Source organism: Neofelis nebulosa, chromosome 6 (assembly GCF_028018385.1).
Source record: "Neofelis nebulosa isolate mNeoNeb1 chromosome 6, mNeoNeb1.pri, whole genome shotgun sequence".
Lineage (NCBI taxonomy): Eukaryota > Metazoa > Chordata > Mammalia > Carnivora > Felidae > Neofelis > Neofelis nebulosa.
The window spans coordinates 146,605,410-146,621,091 of NC_080787.1; the positions used below are offsets into that span (position 1 = coordinate 146,605,410).

Genomic DNA, 15,682 nt, shown 5'->3' on the forward strand with positions numbered 1-15,682 from the left:
ACGTATTTTTTGCAACGCGTAAAATAATTGTTGTTGAAAATCAAGTGACATTTCAAGACAAGTTCTCTAACAATTGTATTTCCTGTTTAAAGTTAAACTTCCCAGAGTTTGGAAAATATAATCTTTGAACTTTCAGACTGCTACCCCCAGTGTTTTCCTAATCCCATGTTTTGATAAAATACTGAATCCCCACATTATCCCCATCAAGGGAAATAGCCAATGTATGAGAATGGAATAATTTGCGGTCATTATTGTAAACACTTCTGCTCTTCGTGTGAGTAAAAGGTCTAACTCTACGAAATATTGAAAAGAAATTGAATGCTGGGTGTGGTATGGGAGAGCTGGAAAAGAAGGAGTTTAGTTTGATGCCAGGGTTAAAGTGACATTTCTTTGCTGCCTGTCTTCTATTTCAAGACCTGATTTTTTTTTCTAATCTCATTTTAATACTTGATCTCAGCCGAAAGGCCAAGAAGCAATTTTTCTAATCTGGTTTTGAACATTGCTGATGGAAACTATGCTCATGTGTTTCACACCAAAAAGTATACACAAGTTAAATATATTGAGTAAAATATCACATAGTTGTATGTTTGCACATTTTCTTTCTTTCTTAAAATTTTTTTTAATGTTTATTTCTTTTTGAGAGAGAGAGAGAGAGAGAGAGAGACTGAGATGGAGTGCAAGCGGGGGAGGGACAGAGGAAGAGGGAGACACAGAATCTGAAGCAGGCTCCAGGCTCTGAGCTGTCAGCACAGAGCCAGATGCGGGACTGGAAACCACGAACCGTGAGATCATGACCTGAACTGAAGTCGGACGCTTAACCAACTGAGCCACCCAGGTGCCCCTGTTGCACATTTTTGAGAGATTAGCTACTGAATCTAATTTCACAAGGGAAAAGCCTTTTGTTCTTTGAAAATGAAGTGTTTTTTTCCTGTCAGTTCTGACTTACAGATGGCATCTGCTTTGGTCCTCACGACAGCATGGCTGTTTCACACGGCTTGTGTATATTGCTTTCTCTAGGAATGCGATAGATGGTAATCAGATATAGGATCATGACGTCCTTTCTAATCCATTGACCAGATGGAAGTAATGACTATTTAATATTCTTTGAAGTCTTATGCTACTAAAACATACAGTAAAAAGGTAGACATTTATAGGACATTTTGAGAAAAATTTTATTTTGAAAAGTATTTTGTGCGTACCAAAGGGAATACCTTCACAGTAGTTTGACTATCATTCCTTTTGTCGAGGCTGAAATTTCTTCTGCGATCAGTGCTTGATTAGTCATGGCAGGCTCTTGCTTTTAAAACCTTTCTTTGAGATTAGTAAGCTTTCTGTACCATTAATTCTCTTATTCATACTTGACGTTGTCACCTCACTCAGCCGAGCTGAAACTTTTCACCTGACAGGGAAGGTCAGAGCGAGGAGGCTGCCGTCCCAGCTGGCACTTTGCCTGGTAGGGAAGTGTTGCCTCAGTTAACACTCTGAGCTAGAGTTAAGGGTACTGGCAGGCATAGGGATGCCGGGCAGGCTGGTGGGTCCTTTGAAGTCATGTCTTCATGGGAATTTCCACAACAGCCTACCCATGCCCTTAGGTCAGACCAAAGCACATTCCAACGCCAGAGAGAAGTCATGTGTGGATTTGGCGATTTTAGATGTTTCAACTCCTGTACCGTTCCATTAATGCAGATATTTAAGAATCAGTATTTTGTTGAAAGAAAGTTGCCCACGGATTTCTCGCTAATGTTAAAGCTGACCTCTGTATGAGGTCTGAAACACCTTCTTTTATCTTTAGGATGCTTTGGTAATGATGGGATTCGCTTTTGTGATATCTTTGTCAGATTCAAACTTACACTTAATGTTTTTTTTAAAGAAATTAACAAAACTATTTCTTTAAAAGGGAAGAGGGGTGCCTGGGTGGTTCAGCCAATTAGATGGGCATTGGCTCTTAATTTTGGTTCAGGTCATGATCCCAGGGTCCTGGGATCAAGCCCCACATCTGTTCTGTGCTGACCATGGAGCCTGCTTAGGATGCTCTCTCTCTTTGCCCTTCTCCCCTGCTTGTGTACTCTCTCCCCCTCTAAAATAAATTTAATAAACAACAAATAAACAAATGGAAAGAAATATGTCTGCCTCATTCTGCTATGTACTTTGCTACCCATATGAAGAATACTTTTATAACAACAGAAATGAAGTCATCAGATAAGAAATCAATTATTTCTTCCCCTTTGAAAATTGTAAAAACTTGCTAACAAGGCAGTGAAACTGTTAACTTGAACAGAGTCCTCTTTCAATGGTTACTTTATATTTAAGGCTCCATAATCTAGGGGCAGTAAATTTATGTTGCCTTATGCTTGGGAAAGGGTGGTAGAATGCACATAACATCCTAGATAATGTATAATCTTATGTGTTAAAGGTATCTGAGTTCATTTTCAGTTCGATTTAGGAACTGCAAGTATTTAAAATTTGAATCTTATAAATGCTGATAAATCCTGGGGTGTCTGGTTGGCTCAGTTGAGCATGTGACTTAAAAAAATTTTTTTTAATGTTTATTTATTTTTGAGAGAGAGAGAGAGGCAGAGAGAGAGGGAGACAGAATCTGAAGCAGGCTCCAGGCTCTGAGCTGTCTGTCAGCACAGACCCCGATGTGGGGCTTGAACCCACAAACCATGAGATCATGACCTGAGCTGAAGGTGGATGCTTAACCAACTGAGCCACCCAGGCACCCTGAGCATGTGACTCTTGATCTCAGGCTCGTGAGTTCAAGCCCATGTTGGGCATAAAGCCTACTTAAAATAAATGGATGAATGAATGAATGAATGAATGCTGACAGATCCTAAGAGCTAGTGTATTGTAAAGCCTTCTGCCACCTGAAATAGCAAAATGAAAATATTAATGCTGGTTTTGACAACAATCTGTAGCTTTCAGATATTCAGATAATAAGCTGGTGTTCATGGCAGCATTATTCAGAATAGTCACAAGGGGGAAACAACCCAGTGTCCATCCACAGATGAAGGGATAAAAAAAAAATGTGGCATAAACATGCTATGGAATATCATTCAGCTATAAAAAAGAATGAAAATTTAACACATGCTAAAATGTGAATGAACCTTGCAAATATTATGCTAAGTGAAATAAGCTAGAAGGAAAAATGTATGATTCTACTCACATGCGGTATCCAGAGTAGAGACAGGAATCCACAGAGACAGAAACGTTTTATAAATTTTATTCATTTTGTCAAATATTTTGAAGTATCTATATTGTTATAAATTATTACTTTTATGTTTTATAATATCTCCCTCAGTAATTATGTTTGTCACCTGCACGGTTTTAGGATTATATTTACAATTAGTAAACTAAGTCTAAATTTTAATAGATTCAGGCACTAGTTGCCAATCTTTTGAGACCATGATTTGCCAATGTGCAAGTTCTTCACTTTGATTCATTTTTCAATAAACTAAAGTGCCTCTTGAAGGATTTTTTGCCCCAGAAGAGCAAGTGGGTGGCATATTGTCTGAGTCATGGCATATTTGAGGATGACATCAGTAGCCTTCCCTCAAGCTCCTTTGAGCTATCCCTTGGATTTCTTGCTTTTGTTTTTTGTTTTGTTTTGTTTGTTTTGTTTTGTTTTGTTTTGAGAGAGAGAGAGTGTTGTGCAAGTGGGAGTGGGCAGGGGCAGAGGGAGAGAGAGAGAGAGAGAGAGAGAGAGAGAGAGAGAGAGAGAGAATCTGAAGCAGGTTCCACGCTCAGCATGGAGCCATCCCACAATCCCAGCATCAGGACCTGACCTGAGATCAAGAGTTGGACGCTCAGCTGACTGAGTCACCCATGTGCCCCGCTTGTTTTTATATATGTATATGTGTGTGTGTGTGTGTATATATATATATATAAAATTTTACCATGATTAAAAAAAATATATATATATATATATATTTTTAAATCATGGTAAAATATATACAACATAAAATTTACTACTTAGCGATTTTAAGTCTACAGTTCAGTGGCATTAAGTCTGTTCATGTTGTATGACCATCACCACCATCTGTTTCCGGAACTTCTTCATCTCGCAAAACTGAAACTTCGTACCCATTAAACAAAAACACCTTATTTCTTCCTCCCGCTGAAAACCAGCATTCTATTTTCTGTCTCTGTAAATTTGCATATCCTAGGTACTCCTAGACGTAGAATCGTACAGTACTTGTCTTTTTATGACCGGCTCATTTTACTGAGCGTGATGTCCTCAAGCCTCCTCCGTGTTGCAGCGATATTGCGGGTTTCCTTCCTTTCTAAGGCTGTACATTCCATAGGGCGAGTATGTCACATTTTGTTTGGCCATTAGTTTGTTGATGGACACTTGAGTTGCTTCTACATTTTGGCTGTTGTAAAAAATGCTGCTGTGAACATGGGTGTGCAAATATCTCTGAGACCCTACTTTAAGTTCTTTGGGACATATTGCAGGCTCATATGGTCCTCACATGTTTAATTTTTTTATACTCTTTCCTGTAGTAGCTGCACCATTTTATAATCCCACCAAGAGTGTACAAGGACTCCCGCTTCTCCACGTCTTCGTTAACACTTGTTATTTTCAGGGGTTGGTTGGTTTGTTTTTATTTTTTGATGTTTATTTATTTATGTTGAGAGAGACAGAGAGAGAGAGAACCAGCAGGAGAGGGTCAGAGAGAAAAAGAGACAGAATCTCAAGCAGGCTCTGCACCATCAGTGCAGAGCCCAACGCGGGGCTCAAACCCACAAACCGTGAGATCATGACCTGAGCCTAGATCAAGAGTTGGACGCTTAACCAGCTGCACCACCCAGGCGTTCCTGTTTTTGATAATAGTCATCCTAACCGGGGGGGGGAGGTCAGCTTGTTTTTTGACTCAGTAACATTTTCTTCAGTTGGATGTGACTATTCTGATGATCTTTTATGCCCCTTGCCCTTGCTTCTTAAAAAATACCTTTTAATATGTAGGTTGGCTTTGTTCTGTATCCCCCATTTGTGTTATCTTCTCCTGCAACATTTAAAAGTCTTTTCTTTTCAGTTCATGTTCTAGAACAGCGCCTCTACTGAGTCTGTGTCACTGATTCCATTTCCTAGGCCCTTAGTTCTGTTCCTTCTGGTTGGTCACCAGTCACTCCGCTTTTGTGTTGTTAGTTTCCTAGATTTTTCTTTCCGAAAAGAGTCTGATGTCTCTTCATGTCAGCCTGGCTTGTCCTTATGTCTTTCTGTTTCCTTCTCCTGGAGGCTGGGCTTAGGTACTTTTGAAAACCAAGTGCTTTCTGGAATGTGCCCTGGATTCCCCTGTGGTGCACCTTCTGAGAAGGCCACTTCTCTGGTCTTCGGGACTCCGTTTCTCCTGCCGGCTGGCATTTTGTCAGAGGCTCTCCATTGTCTCTTCAGTTATTACGTGCTCCCTATCTCTCGCCATTCATGTGGTGGTGCAGGGGAGTGATGGGGAAGCCCCCCTTCAATCTCTGGGGAAGACAGGGTGATGTGCAGCGTCTAACCCGATTTGTTTTGAAGTTTACTTATTTATTTTGAGAGAGAGCATGCAAGCAGGGGAGGAGCAGAGATAGGAGACAGAGGATCCAAAGTGGACTCTGCGGTGACAGCAGAGAGCCCAATGCTCTCTGGGCGCAAACTCACAAACTGTGAGATCATGACCTGAGCCAGAGTCAGATGCTTAACCGACTGAGCCACCCAGGCGTCCCTCTAATCTGATTTTTATTGTTGAGGTCTTAAGCGCAGCTCTGTGCGGCCACAGTGGAATTTTTCTCACTTTTGTCAATTAGTTATCCGATGTAACAAACCAAGAGTCACAAACTTGTGGCCAACAGGCTGCATAAGCCCACAGGCCTTGTTTATTTGGGGGCCTGCGTCTAATATTTGGGGCCTGGGTCTAATATTTATCGTTTTAATGTCTTAAAATGGGCCGTGGGTTCTCCCGTTCACCACGGCGCCCACTCCTCCTTACTGTCTCACAATGGCCCGCTTTCCTCATTTACGGTTTCTGCCCGGTGCCTGAGTCTGACACACATTAGACCTCAGTGCTTACCGCCAGCAGGGTCCCAGCCTGTCTCTTCAGTCCCCAGGGTGCTCCCCACAGAGCTGGGCATTTTTACTCATTCACCAAGCTGCTTGCATTCACTGGCCCCTGCCCTGCTCCTCAGTCACGCTTGGGGCTGTGGATACAGCCCTGAGAGTGACACAGAGGGGACCTGCCTTCTCTCTGCGGTCCAGTGAGGCAGAGTTATTAATGTTTCACAAGAAGTGGTGGTGACAGCTCGATACAGTCATTTCTGTATCTTCATCTCGATTCCCCGAGCCCTCCCCTAGTTACCGAGGATTTAATCACAATGATCAGTCTTTTTTTTCCTGTAAAAATGTTGAAAGCCGATCTACTGAGCTGGCAGGAAAAAAAAAAAACAAAACCTGTTTTGCTTTGTAACTAAAAACCATCTTAGATGCAAGATTATTTGAAGTAAAAAAAAAAAAAAATCAGCTGTCTGCATGCACAAGGTTGCTCTGGCTGGGAATGACCACGCAGGTGGACAAGCTCATGCAAAGCGGTTAGGTTGATCTCAGTTTTACAATATTAGGCTTCTTCACTTGGGCTTTTTGCAGCCTGTTTGTCTGATGAGCCACCAGGGCACTCTTGAGGCACCCTGGCCATCAGGACATTGGGTGGAGAACAGATCTGCCCAGAGAAACGTGCTTCTATAGGCCTTCTAGGAATCCTGACTCTGCAGACCGACTTTCCACTTCTTGTCCTTTGCATGGTGGAAGATACATTAAGCAACTCCAGGGACATCATGCTGACTTTCTGAAGAGCATCCAGCGTGGATGGGACAGCTAGCCATCTGCAGATGCAAGTAATTAAATGCAAAATAACACTGCCTTCCAACAGGCCTGTTGGGCTCACTGCTCGCTGAGAGTAACAGGTCAGACTGTCTTTCTGTTAGGGTCATCCGTTCATTGTATCGTTGAACAAGTGTGTATGCTGGAATTTGCAAAGGGCTTTCCAACTGTTATTTCCTGTTTACTGATGAAATGACAGCATTAGCAGAGGTCAAGGCTATGAAAACGGACGCTGGAACCTCCAGAAGTGTAGTAAGAGCTGGCTGTGCACCACGAGCTTGGCATTTATAATGATAGTGATCCTCATGCAGTGTTACTGACAAGGTCAGGCACGAAATTCAGGTCTCCTAGTTCTGCATCTTCTGCTGTCCCCACAACCCTCGGCTTCTGCTTTTTGAGATGTATTTGGCAATTGATTGAAGAAGTTTGAAAGACGCAAGTCTCCACTCTGAGGAATGTAAAAGCATTAGCCCATTGCTGAGCTCAGAAAATGTTCCAAGAAGCTTTTTTTAAAAAATTTTTAAAATTTTTTTATTTTTTCCAACATATGAAATTTATTGTCAAATTGGTTTCCATACAACACCCAGTGCTCATCCCAAAAGGTGCCCTCCTCAGTACCCATCACCCACCCTCCCCGCCCTCCCACCCCTCATCAACCCTCAGTTTGTTCTCAGTTTTTAACAGTCTCTTATGCTTTGGCTCTCTTCCACTCTAGCCTCTTTTTTTTTTTTCCTTCCCCTCCCCCATGGGTTTTTGTTAAGTTTCTCAGGATCCACATAAGAGTGAAAACATATGGTATCTGTCTTTCTCTGTAAGGCTTATTTCACTTAGCATCACACTCTCCAGTTCCATCCACGTTGCTACAAAGGGCCATATTTCATTCCAAGAAGCTTTCAGAGGCAGATTCTGATCAATCATCTGGGAAGAAATAATAAACGCTTCTTCTGGTTACTGTGAGTCAGTCTACCCTGCGCTGGCCCTACTGAGGACAGATGTGATGGTGTCATCACTGCAAGATCTGCTCACCTCTGTCTTAGACGATAAGAACAACAAATGTTCCCCCCTATGCAGCTTGGGATTGGTGTGCACAGGGAGCCTTTATTAAGGGTCTTAGGGAATCATTGCTTAGGAACGGCTGGTTCTGCAAGAAGTGTTTAGGGAGATCTGGCTCAAATCTGTTCTCGAAGCAAACGGCCTCAAAAGTAAAAAAGTGCTGTTTGGCATGTGGTTTAGGACTGTGGCATTTTTATCCTTCTATTATTTAAACACAGACAAGCCCGAGAGACCAAATTTGTGCAAGTTTGTGTCCAAATCTGTCCTGCCAAATAAGCTCCTGTTGAACTTCACAAGTACTCAGTTGGGATGTTCAATTAGATGACTGGCACCAGGCGACGTATATTTTAATTCTCTCTGAAACCTAGAGCACTAGGCTAGAAGAGGACTTGGTCATAAAACACTGACTTACTCGGGTGCCTTCAGCTTCCCCCCTCCCTCCGCTGAGCTCTCCTTTCCTGGCCATGGACCTGAGCGCTTACTTCTCAGCCAGGCACCTGTGTCTGGCTAGCCTCTGCTGACTGTAGGGGGTGGTGGTTTGACTCACTGATGAATTCTCAGCTCCGACCTCCTGCCAGTCTGAGCCCTTGCCCCATTCCCGGCCCCGGCTTGTATACGGATGCTTCCGGACACAAGGATAATGGCTGCAAAGCGTGACAGCCCTGATTAGCTGAAAGGGTCACCACCACCAGGAAAAGAAATCCAGGAAGTAGAGTTCATCCATTCGATGGAAGCCTCCTGGTTCCACATTTGATTTTGCTCTTTGACTCTCCTCATCTGATACTTAGACCTTGCCCTGCTGATAAAGATGGAGGAGGCCCCCACAGGCATGGAGAAATTGGTGGGTGTGGCCCTTCGAGGGGTGTGAATTCACCACTGGCCCATTTATCTCTCCAAACTTCCCCTGGTGGTTGATCCCTTGCTTGCTTTCTTGCGCCAGAGGGGGCCCTTTCGAGGTGCTGAGTTCTCAAAGACTAGATATTCAATTTTATGGTGCAAACTTTTCTCTGTCTCTCTAGACACATATCACAGTTGAACATTTTATATATTTTGGTTCTGAACGGTAGTGACTGATTATCAAAATTCTTCTATCACAATTTATAAATGCCCCGTGTATTTTTCTCTTGTTCTAGTCGCTAAGCATTGGGAATCATGGTTTACTTACTAATCAGAGAACATAATAGTTTCTAACTAGACGAAGGGGGAAAGATGGTTAGTATCTTCTAACAATTACTAGAACTCCGTAGAGAAAGAGGGTATTTCTTTTAAAAACATGTAGATGGACATATATTTGTGAATTTGCTTACATTTACAGCAATTGTAAGCATTCATTCAGAAAAACGCATTTGAGTTCATATATAGCCTAAAAGAACCCAGTGGAGAACACTTATTTCGGTAAACATAGACGAGAATTTGTAAGGTACAGTTTTAATTTTTCTTAAACTTTCATAACCCAGGAATTGGCAAGGTTTGGGGCACATCATTTTAAGGGTGTGGATAACTTGTAATATCTGTGTGTTTACTTTTTTGTATCCTAAAAGGGTGTTAACAGTTCTACATTTCCAAGGTTTTTTGAGGTTGACAGTGGCTTCTCCAGAAATTTGGGAACTATTGAAGAGCACAATGCATTTGGGGACTTTGGTTTCAGTCAGTGAGCATATAAAGGGCCCTGCATCCTGTTCCACATGTGACCAAGACTGGAGGTGTAGGGGTGTAGACATACCCTAGCGGGTGTTGGCCGAGCAGCTGGGCAAGAACAGGTCATTTCCCCTGTTTCTCAGGTGGTCCACTCGGACCCAGGTCCCGGATCTCCATGAAGTACACTGATCCCATATTCCAGACTTCAGGGCCTTCCAGGAAACTTCTCAGCTACTCTGTTAGCTCTTGGTAAACGTCGTGGTTAACACAAACTAACCTTAACCTAACCTAGGGATGAGTTCCCTCTTAGCCAAATAGGCAGCGTTGGATTTTGTGTTGACTATCCTTCACGCCACTGTTTGCTGCTGTAAACATAATAAATTGATCATTTTCTAAAGTTTATTTATTTACTTTTGAGAGAACGTGTGCATATGCATGAGAGAGAAAGCAGAGGAGAAGCAGAGAGATAGGGAATGAGAGAATCCCAAGCAGGCTCCACAAACACAGGGCTTGAATCCATGAACTGTGAGGTTATGACTCGACTGACTGAGCCACGGCAGGCACCCCATAAATTGACCATTTTGATGGCAATTTTGTTTCTCATTGTATATTTCCTCAGAAAACATTAAGTACTTAGTATGTGTTGGTCATACACATATGTTAGTATGCAAACATTACAAGTACGTATTACATGTAGGGTAAAATATACCCAAGCACAGTCTTCCAGCCTTGCTGCTAACTAGTCAGATCGCTTAACTAGTCAGATCGCTTAACTAGTCAGATTGCTTAACTAGTCAGATCACTTAACTAGTCAGGTTGCCTAACCTCTCTAGGGGATCTGTAAAGTTAGCAGGGGGAGATCAGAAACATGAGCTCTGAGGAACCTTGTGAGACTAATCTTTTGTGAGACTATCTACCTCCCCCTTATGAGCCAAATACGGCACCGACCACATCGCTATCTGAGGCTTCCTGTCTGCTTGTTTTTCAGAAATGTGAAAATAAAAACTGGAGAATGGTTCTTTGAGGAACGAGCCAAGAAATTTCCAACTGAAGGTAAATGCCCTTAAGTTTTTTACTAAAGTAAAATGATACATTCCCAGTTTTAAAATATTTGGTGTTAAGATTTGAATACACAAAACTTTACAGGTCCTGGTAGACAGGCCTTTCCTTTCTGACCTCTAGTTCTGTTCGGTTATGCTTCCCCCCCCCCCCCCCCGCCCCCTGGCCCACCCTGCTCAGCACCTTTGACTGCAGACCACCCCTCTCTAGCTCAGTTCTAACTGCTGAAATCCGCCTGCTTTTCCCTGCGTGTGGGAGTGAGGTCTCCCTCCTCTGAAACTCGGGCAGCTCTGGGTTGTCCATCTTTTCCAAAATTTGTGGCAAGTGCCTTACGTGGTATTACTATTTGCATACTTCCCTTTCTCTCCATAAGCAGAAACTATGCTTTGAAAATCTAGTCCCTTACAGCACTAAGCACAATACCTTGTTCCTGAGACTTGGCCAAAATGACTGAATAACTGAAGGCCACGGAGAGTGAACAGGATTAGAATTTAGCAGATGTTGATGATTAGGAAGCGAGCACATGTCGTGATTGTAGGAGCGTGAATGCGCATATGGTCTGGGTACCACAAGAATATCTTACAGAGTCTTTGCAAAGCTGATGTAGTGGTGTAATTGGTAGCTGGGACTGGAAACCAGGGGGAGAACCAATTCTGCCTCGGTAACAGAGGTGCCCACCTCAGAGGATGTGAGCTGCATGGGCAGGAAGACAACTTTTCAGACAAAAGCGCACGCACGTGTCATCAAAATAAAGCAGAGCTCACATGCTCTGTGAATCACATTCGTCCATGGTGGTAACACACATCCTCTGACGTGTGTGACAGCAGGGGCTGCACACAAGGAGCCCAGGCTGACCTAGAGGGAATGGGGCGGCTTGAAGCCTTTTTTCTGCCGGAAAGAAGCTATGTAGCCACAACCCCAGATGCGTTGTGAGGAAAGGAAGCCATTTGTTTGAGTGTTGACACTCCGCTTTTGTAAAAGGCACGGTCGGCTGAAGTTGACATTCAGTCGGCATTAAATTCTCTGCTGGATCATATTCCTGACTTTCCTTACTCGAGAAAAAACGATGTTTCTGCCAAGTTGATCAGAAATTTGGAAGGAAGCACAGTGCTAACGGGCAGGCTGAAGCAAAAGGGTGAGCGAGTGCATGTGACCTGGGACACCTGGGACACCGTTTCTCAACCCTTTTCCTCACCGCCCCCCCCCCTTCTCTCCCAAGCAGCCTTGTTAACACTGTTTCCTAAATACTACCCGTCCGTGAAAGTTTCATATCTCAGGTACATATCTGTTTGTGTACCGAGGCCTTCTGGAGCACACTAGGATTTGCTTCTTCCACTAACTCCTTTCTCTGGCCCCTGGGGGCCATCGTCCCCATTTAGGGCATAATCTAGGCGGGCTTGGCAGCGTGAGGTCTAAGTTTTAGGCTTTGTTTTGTGACTTTAAAATACTATTTTGGGGGGGGTGGCACCTGGCTGGCTCAGTCGTAAACCTGTGGCTCTTGATCTCGGGGTCATGAGTTCAAGCCCCATGTTGGGGAGTAGACTGTACTTAAAAAAATAATTTTCTTGTTGGGGGGCTGGGGTCTTCTTCAGGTGGTAGATTCTCATTTTTCTTTCACTCAGTTTCTACTTCACAAACAGTAAGACTGTAGGGAGTGAAATTCCTGTAATTTCTCAATAACAAGTCTGGGAAGACCTCTCCTGGCAACTATTTTATGCACTGTTGAAAGTTTTAGTATCATTATTTGAATCAGGGAAATTGATTTGCACCGGAACACAGGTGTGTGCATGCGTGCATGCGTGTGCACGTGCGTGTGTGCGCGTGCATGCTCATTATCTTCTCATCGTCTTTCTGGCACTCTCCCAGTGAGTAGAAGTGAATAGAAGCAACCAGCGTGGCGGCCACCTGAGCTAAGGACTGAAACTGAACTCCTGGGTCTCTCTTTTTTGTCCACTGACTTTCCACCAGCATGAAAACATCAGTAAGATAAGAAAAATCAGACAGTGAAAGGCAGCCTGAGACAAAATCATCCTTTTATTGTTTCTCCCAAGGTGTGAAAGTAACAAACAACAAAAAAAGAAAAAACCCCAATTCCTTCCTCCTCTACTCTTGCTTCGTCCAGTGCTGAGGTGTCTCATTTCTTATTGTCCAATTTGGGGCGAGATGCGCTCAAAATGCGTGGAAAGACCCAGAAAAGTGCTGTGCTGGGGGAGCACACATAGTTCTGTGAGCTAAACCAGGGGTAGGTGGGGGTTGGCAGGCGGGCGTCGGGAAGGGCAGTGGGGGTGAGGTGATGAAGGCTTGTCTGGACAGGTGGGAACTCTACCTCACTTACATCTGTGCCCCCTGGGAGAGAAGCTGGCACAGTAGTTGAGGAGTTGACTTGAACCCACGCGCGGTATGCTCTGAGGACCAGTTAGGAAAATGGAAACCACGTGGGGCTTTGAGCAAAGAGAATTTAATTTAGGGAATCGGTTAGACAGGTATTATTGGAGGAAGAAAGGCAAAAAGGGAGCCCTGTGGGAACACAGCGATGGTAACTGCAGGAAGTGGGTACCAGGTGGGCCTCTTCTCAGCGGACGCTCCCAGGAACCTCCCACCTTCCGGTCTCTCTGGCACCCCCTGGTGGGCCCTGATGGGGAGCCCGCGGCAATCCCTGCTCTGTGATGTGTTCCAGACTCTGATTCTGCGTATTATCCAGTGTTTGCTGTAATGGTGTAAACACGGCTCTTGCCAGCCTTCCACATCCTAATCCGAAGCCAGAGAAACGAGATGGTGGTTTAAACCACGAGAGAGTATGAGACAGCTCAGATCTGTACCTCTTTCTATTTCTGGGTAGGAAATTCCTCCAAAGTGTAGTGGGTTAAACAGTCAGTATTATTTTACATGGTTTCTGTCTCCAGCTGGGGGCTTGCCCGGGGCTGGAGGATCTGCTTTCTCCGGGGCTCACGCACGCACCTGGCGAGCTAGTGCCGCTGTCGCGGGAACCCTGGGTCCCTCCACACCTGGGCCTCCCCACACGGCTGCTCGAGTGTGTTCACAACAACGTGGTGGCTGGCCTCCCCCAGGCTCGTGGGCCAAGAGAGACAAAGGCAGAATCCTACCCTTTTATATTAAAAAAAAAAAAAAAATTATTATGGTAAAATACCCACGGCATAAAATTTACCATTTTAACCATTTTTAACCACGCAGTTCAGTGGCATTGAGTGCGTTTGCCCTGCTGTCTAGCCGTCACTACCATCCATACTCAGAAATTTTTCATCTTCCCACGCTCTCCCCTTCCCTCACCTCCACAGAACCCCTGGGAACTTCTATTCTGCTTCCTACTTTCTGTCTCTTTCCATCTCTTTTATGGCCTAGCTTCAGAAAGCTCTCCCTGTCATTGCCGCTCTATCCTGTGGTGACACAGGTCTGCTCGATTCAGGGTGGAAGGGGACGGCACAGGGGGTGTCAGGAGGCAAAGGGCCCTGGAGCCCATCAGGAAGCAGGCTACCATAGCCCGTATTCCTTATCCTCGTCCTTATCCTAATCCTAATCTTAATCCACGCACCTGAGAATCATACCTGACTCCCTCCCCGCATCCGGTCAGTCAGCAAATCCTGACATTTCTGCCTCCCCAGTCCTAGAATCTTCCCTGCTCCTCATTCCCACCTACAGTGTAGTAGCTCCTAGCTGGTCCCCATGACTCCACCTGCTTCCCCCACATTCCCTCCTCCCATTTTGTAAAGAGAGTTTTCTTTTCTCTTTAAAAATGAATTGTTCATCTGATCATAGAAGGGATGCATACTTATTGCAGAATATTTGGGAAATACAGAAGGGTGCACAGAAGGCAATAAAAATCCCACCGCTCAACAAGCCACTGTTAATTCCACACACACACATGCACACACATACTCTTCCAGTCTTCTTTCTGTGTGATGTTGTGCATATGTGTGTGCATGTACAGACTTGATCATTTTTTAAACGAATATATGATCAGACTATATGTAGGTTTTACTCTGGCTTTTGGTGCTTGCTTCAGCAGCACATAGACTAAAATGTCGCTTTTAAAATTCAATTTAGCACATTTTCTTATGCTATTAAGACACTTCCTGACCACTGCATAAAATATATCAGATGGATGAATTATCTTTTATGCAACCTGTTCCTTCTTGTCAGTGAGTGCATCAAGGTATTCAAAATTTCATATTACAGATAACTCTGTGATGAACATCCTGTACTATCTTGGCATCTCTTTATTTCCTCTAGATAGATTCTTAGAAGAAGAATGAGTAATCAAATGTGTGAACACTTAAAAGGCTTTGATATGTTTTGCCCAAGTGCCCCCTGGGAAGTGTGTGCTCATTTACACGACCTTGGCAGGGTACGTGAGCTGTCCTACCACACTCTGGCCCCGTTACCTCCTATCTCTTGAAACATGACTTCAAATTACATTTGTTCTGAGTGTAAAAGTAATATATTTTCATTAAAAAAAAAGAAGTGAAGAAAAGCATACCAAATAATGTTAAAAATACAATGACTTCACCCTGAAATGTTTTGTTAACATTTTGATATACATTATTTTTATTATTTGGTGAGGAAATGTATGTATGTTTGTGAGTGTATACACACATATATGTGTGTATATAGTTCTTTTTTTTTTTAATGTTTATTTTTGAGAGACAGAGAGACAGAGCACTAGTGGGGGAGGAGCAGAGAGAGAGAGGGAGACAGAATCCGAAGCAGGCTCCAGGCTCTGAGCTGTCAGCACAGAGCCTGATGCGGGGCTCGAACCCATAAACTGTGAGATCATGACCTGAGCTGAAGTTGGACACTTAACTGACTGAACCACCCAGGTGCCCCTGTGTGTGTATATAAATATACACATAAACGCACATAACTACACACATACATTTTTTTTTTCAACGTTTTTTTTTTTTTTTTTTTTTTTTTTATTTATTTTTGGGACAGAGAGAGACAGAGCATGAACGGGGGAGGGGCAGAGAAAGAGGGAGACACAGAATCGGAAACAGGCTCCAGGCTCCGAGCCATCAGCCCAGAGCCTGACACGGGGCTCGAACTCACGGACCGCGAGATCGT

At 43.8% G+C, this 15,682-nt stretch overlaps 1 protein-coding gene across 11 annotated transcripts in view; it reads left to right on the top strand.

Annotated features, from left to right (window-relative positions):
- Nucleotides 1-15,682, top strand: part of SYTL3 (synaptotagmin like 3) — a 93,918-nt gene that overhangs the window by 21,555 nt on the left and 56,681 nt on the right. For all 11 annotated transcript variants that reach the window (XM_058735789.1, XM_058735797.1, XM_058735796.1 and 8 more), the window contains one exon: nt 10,533-10,597. In XM_058735789.1, the coding sequence (XP_058591772.1) occupies nt 10,533-10,597 (65 nt within the window). The remainder of the gene's footprint in view (nt 1-10,532; nt 10,598-15,682) is intronic.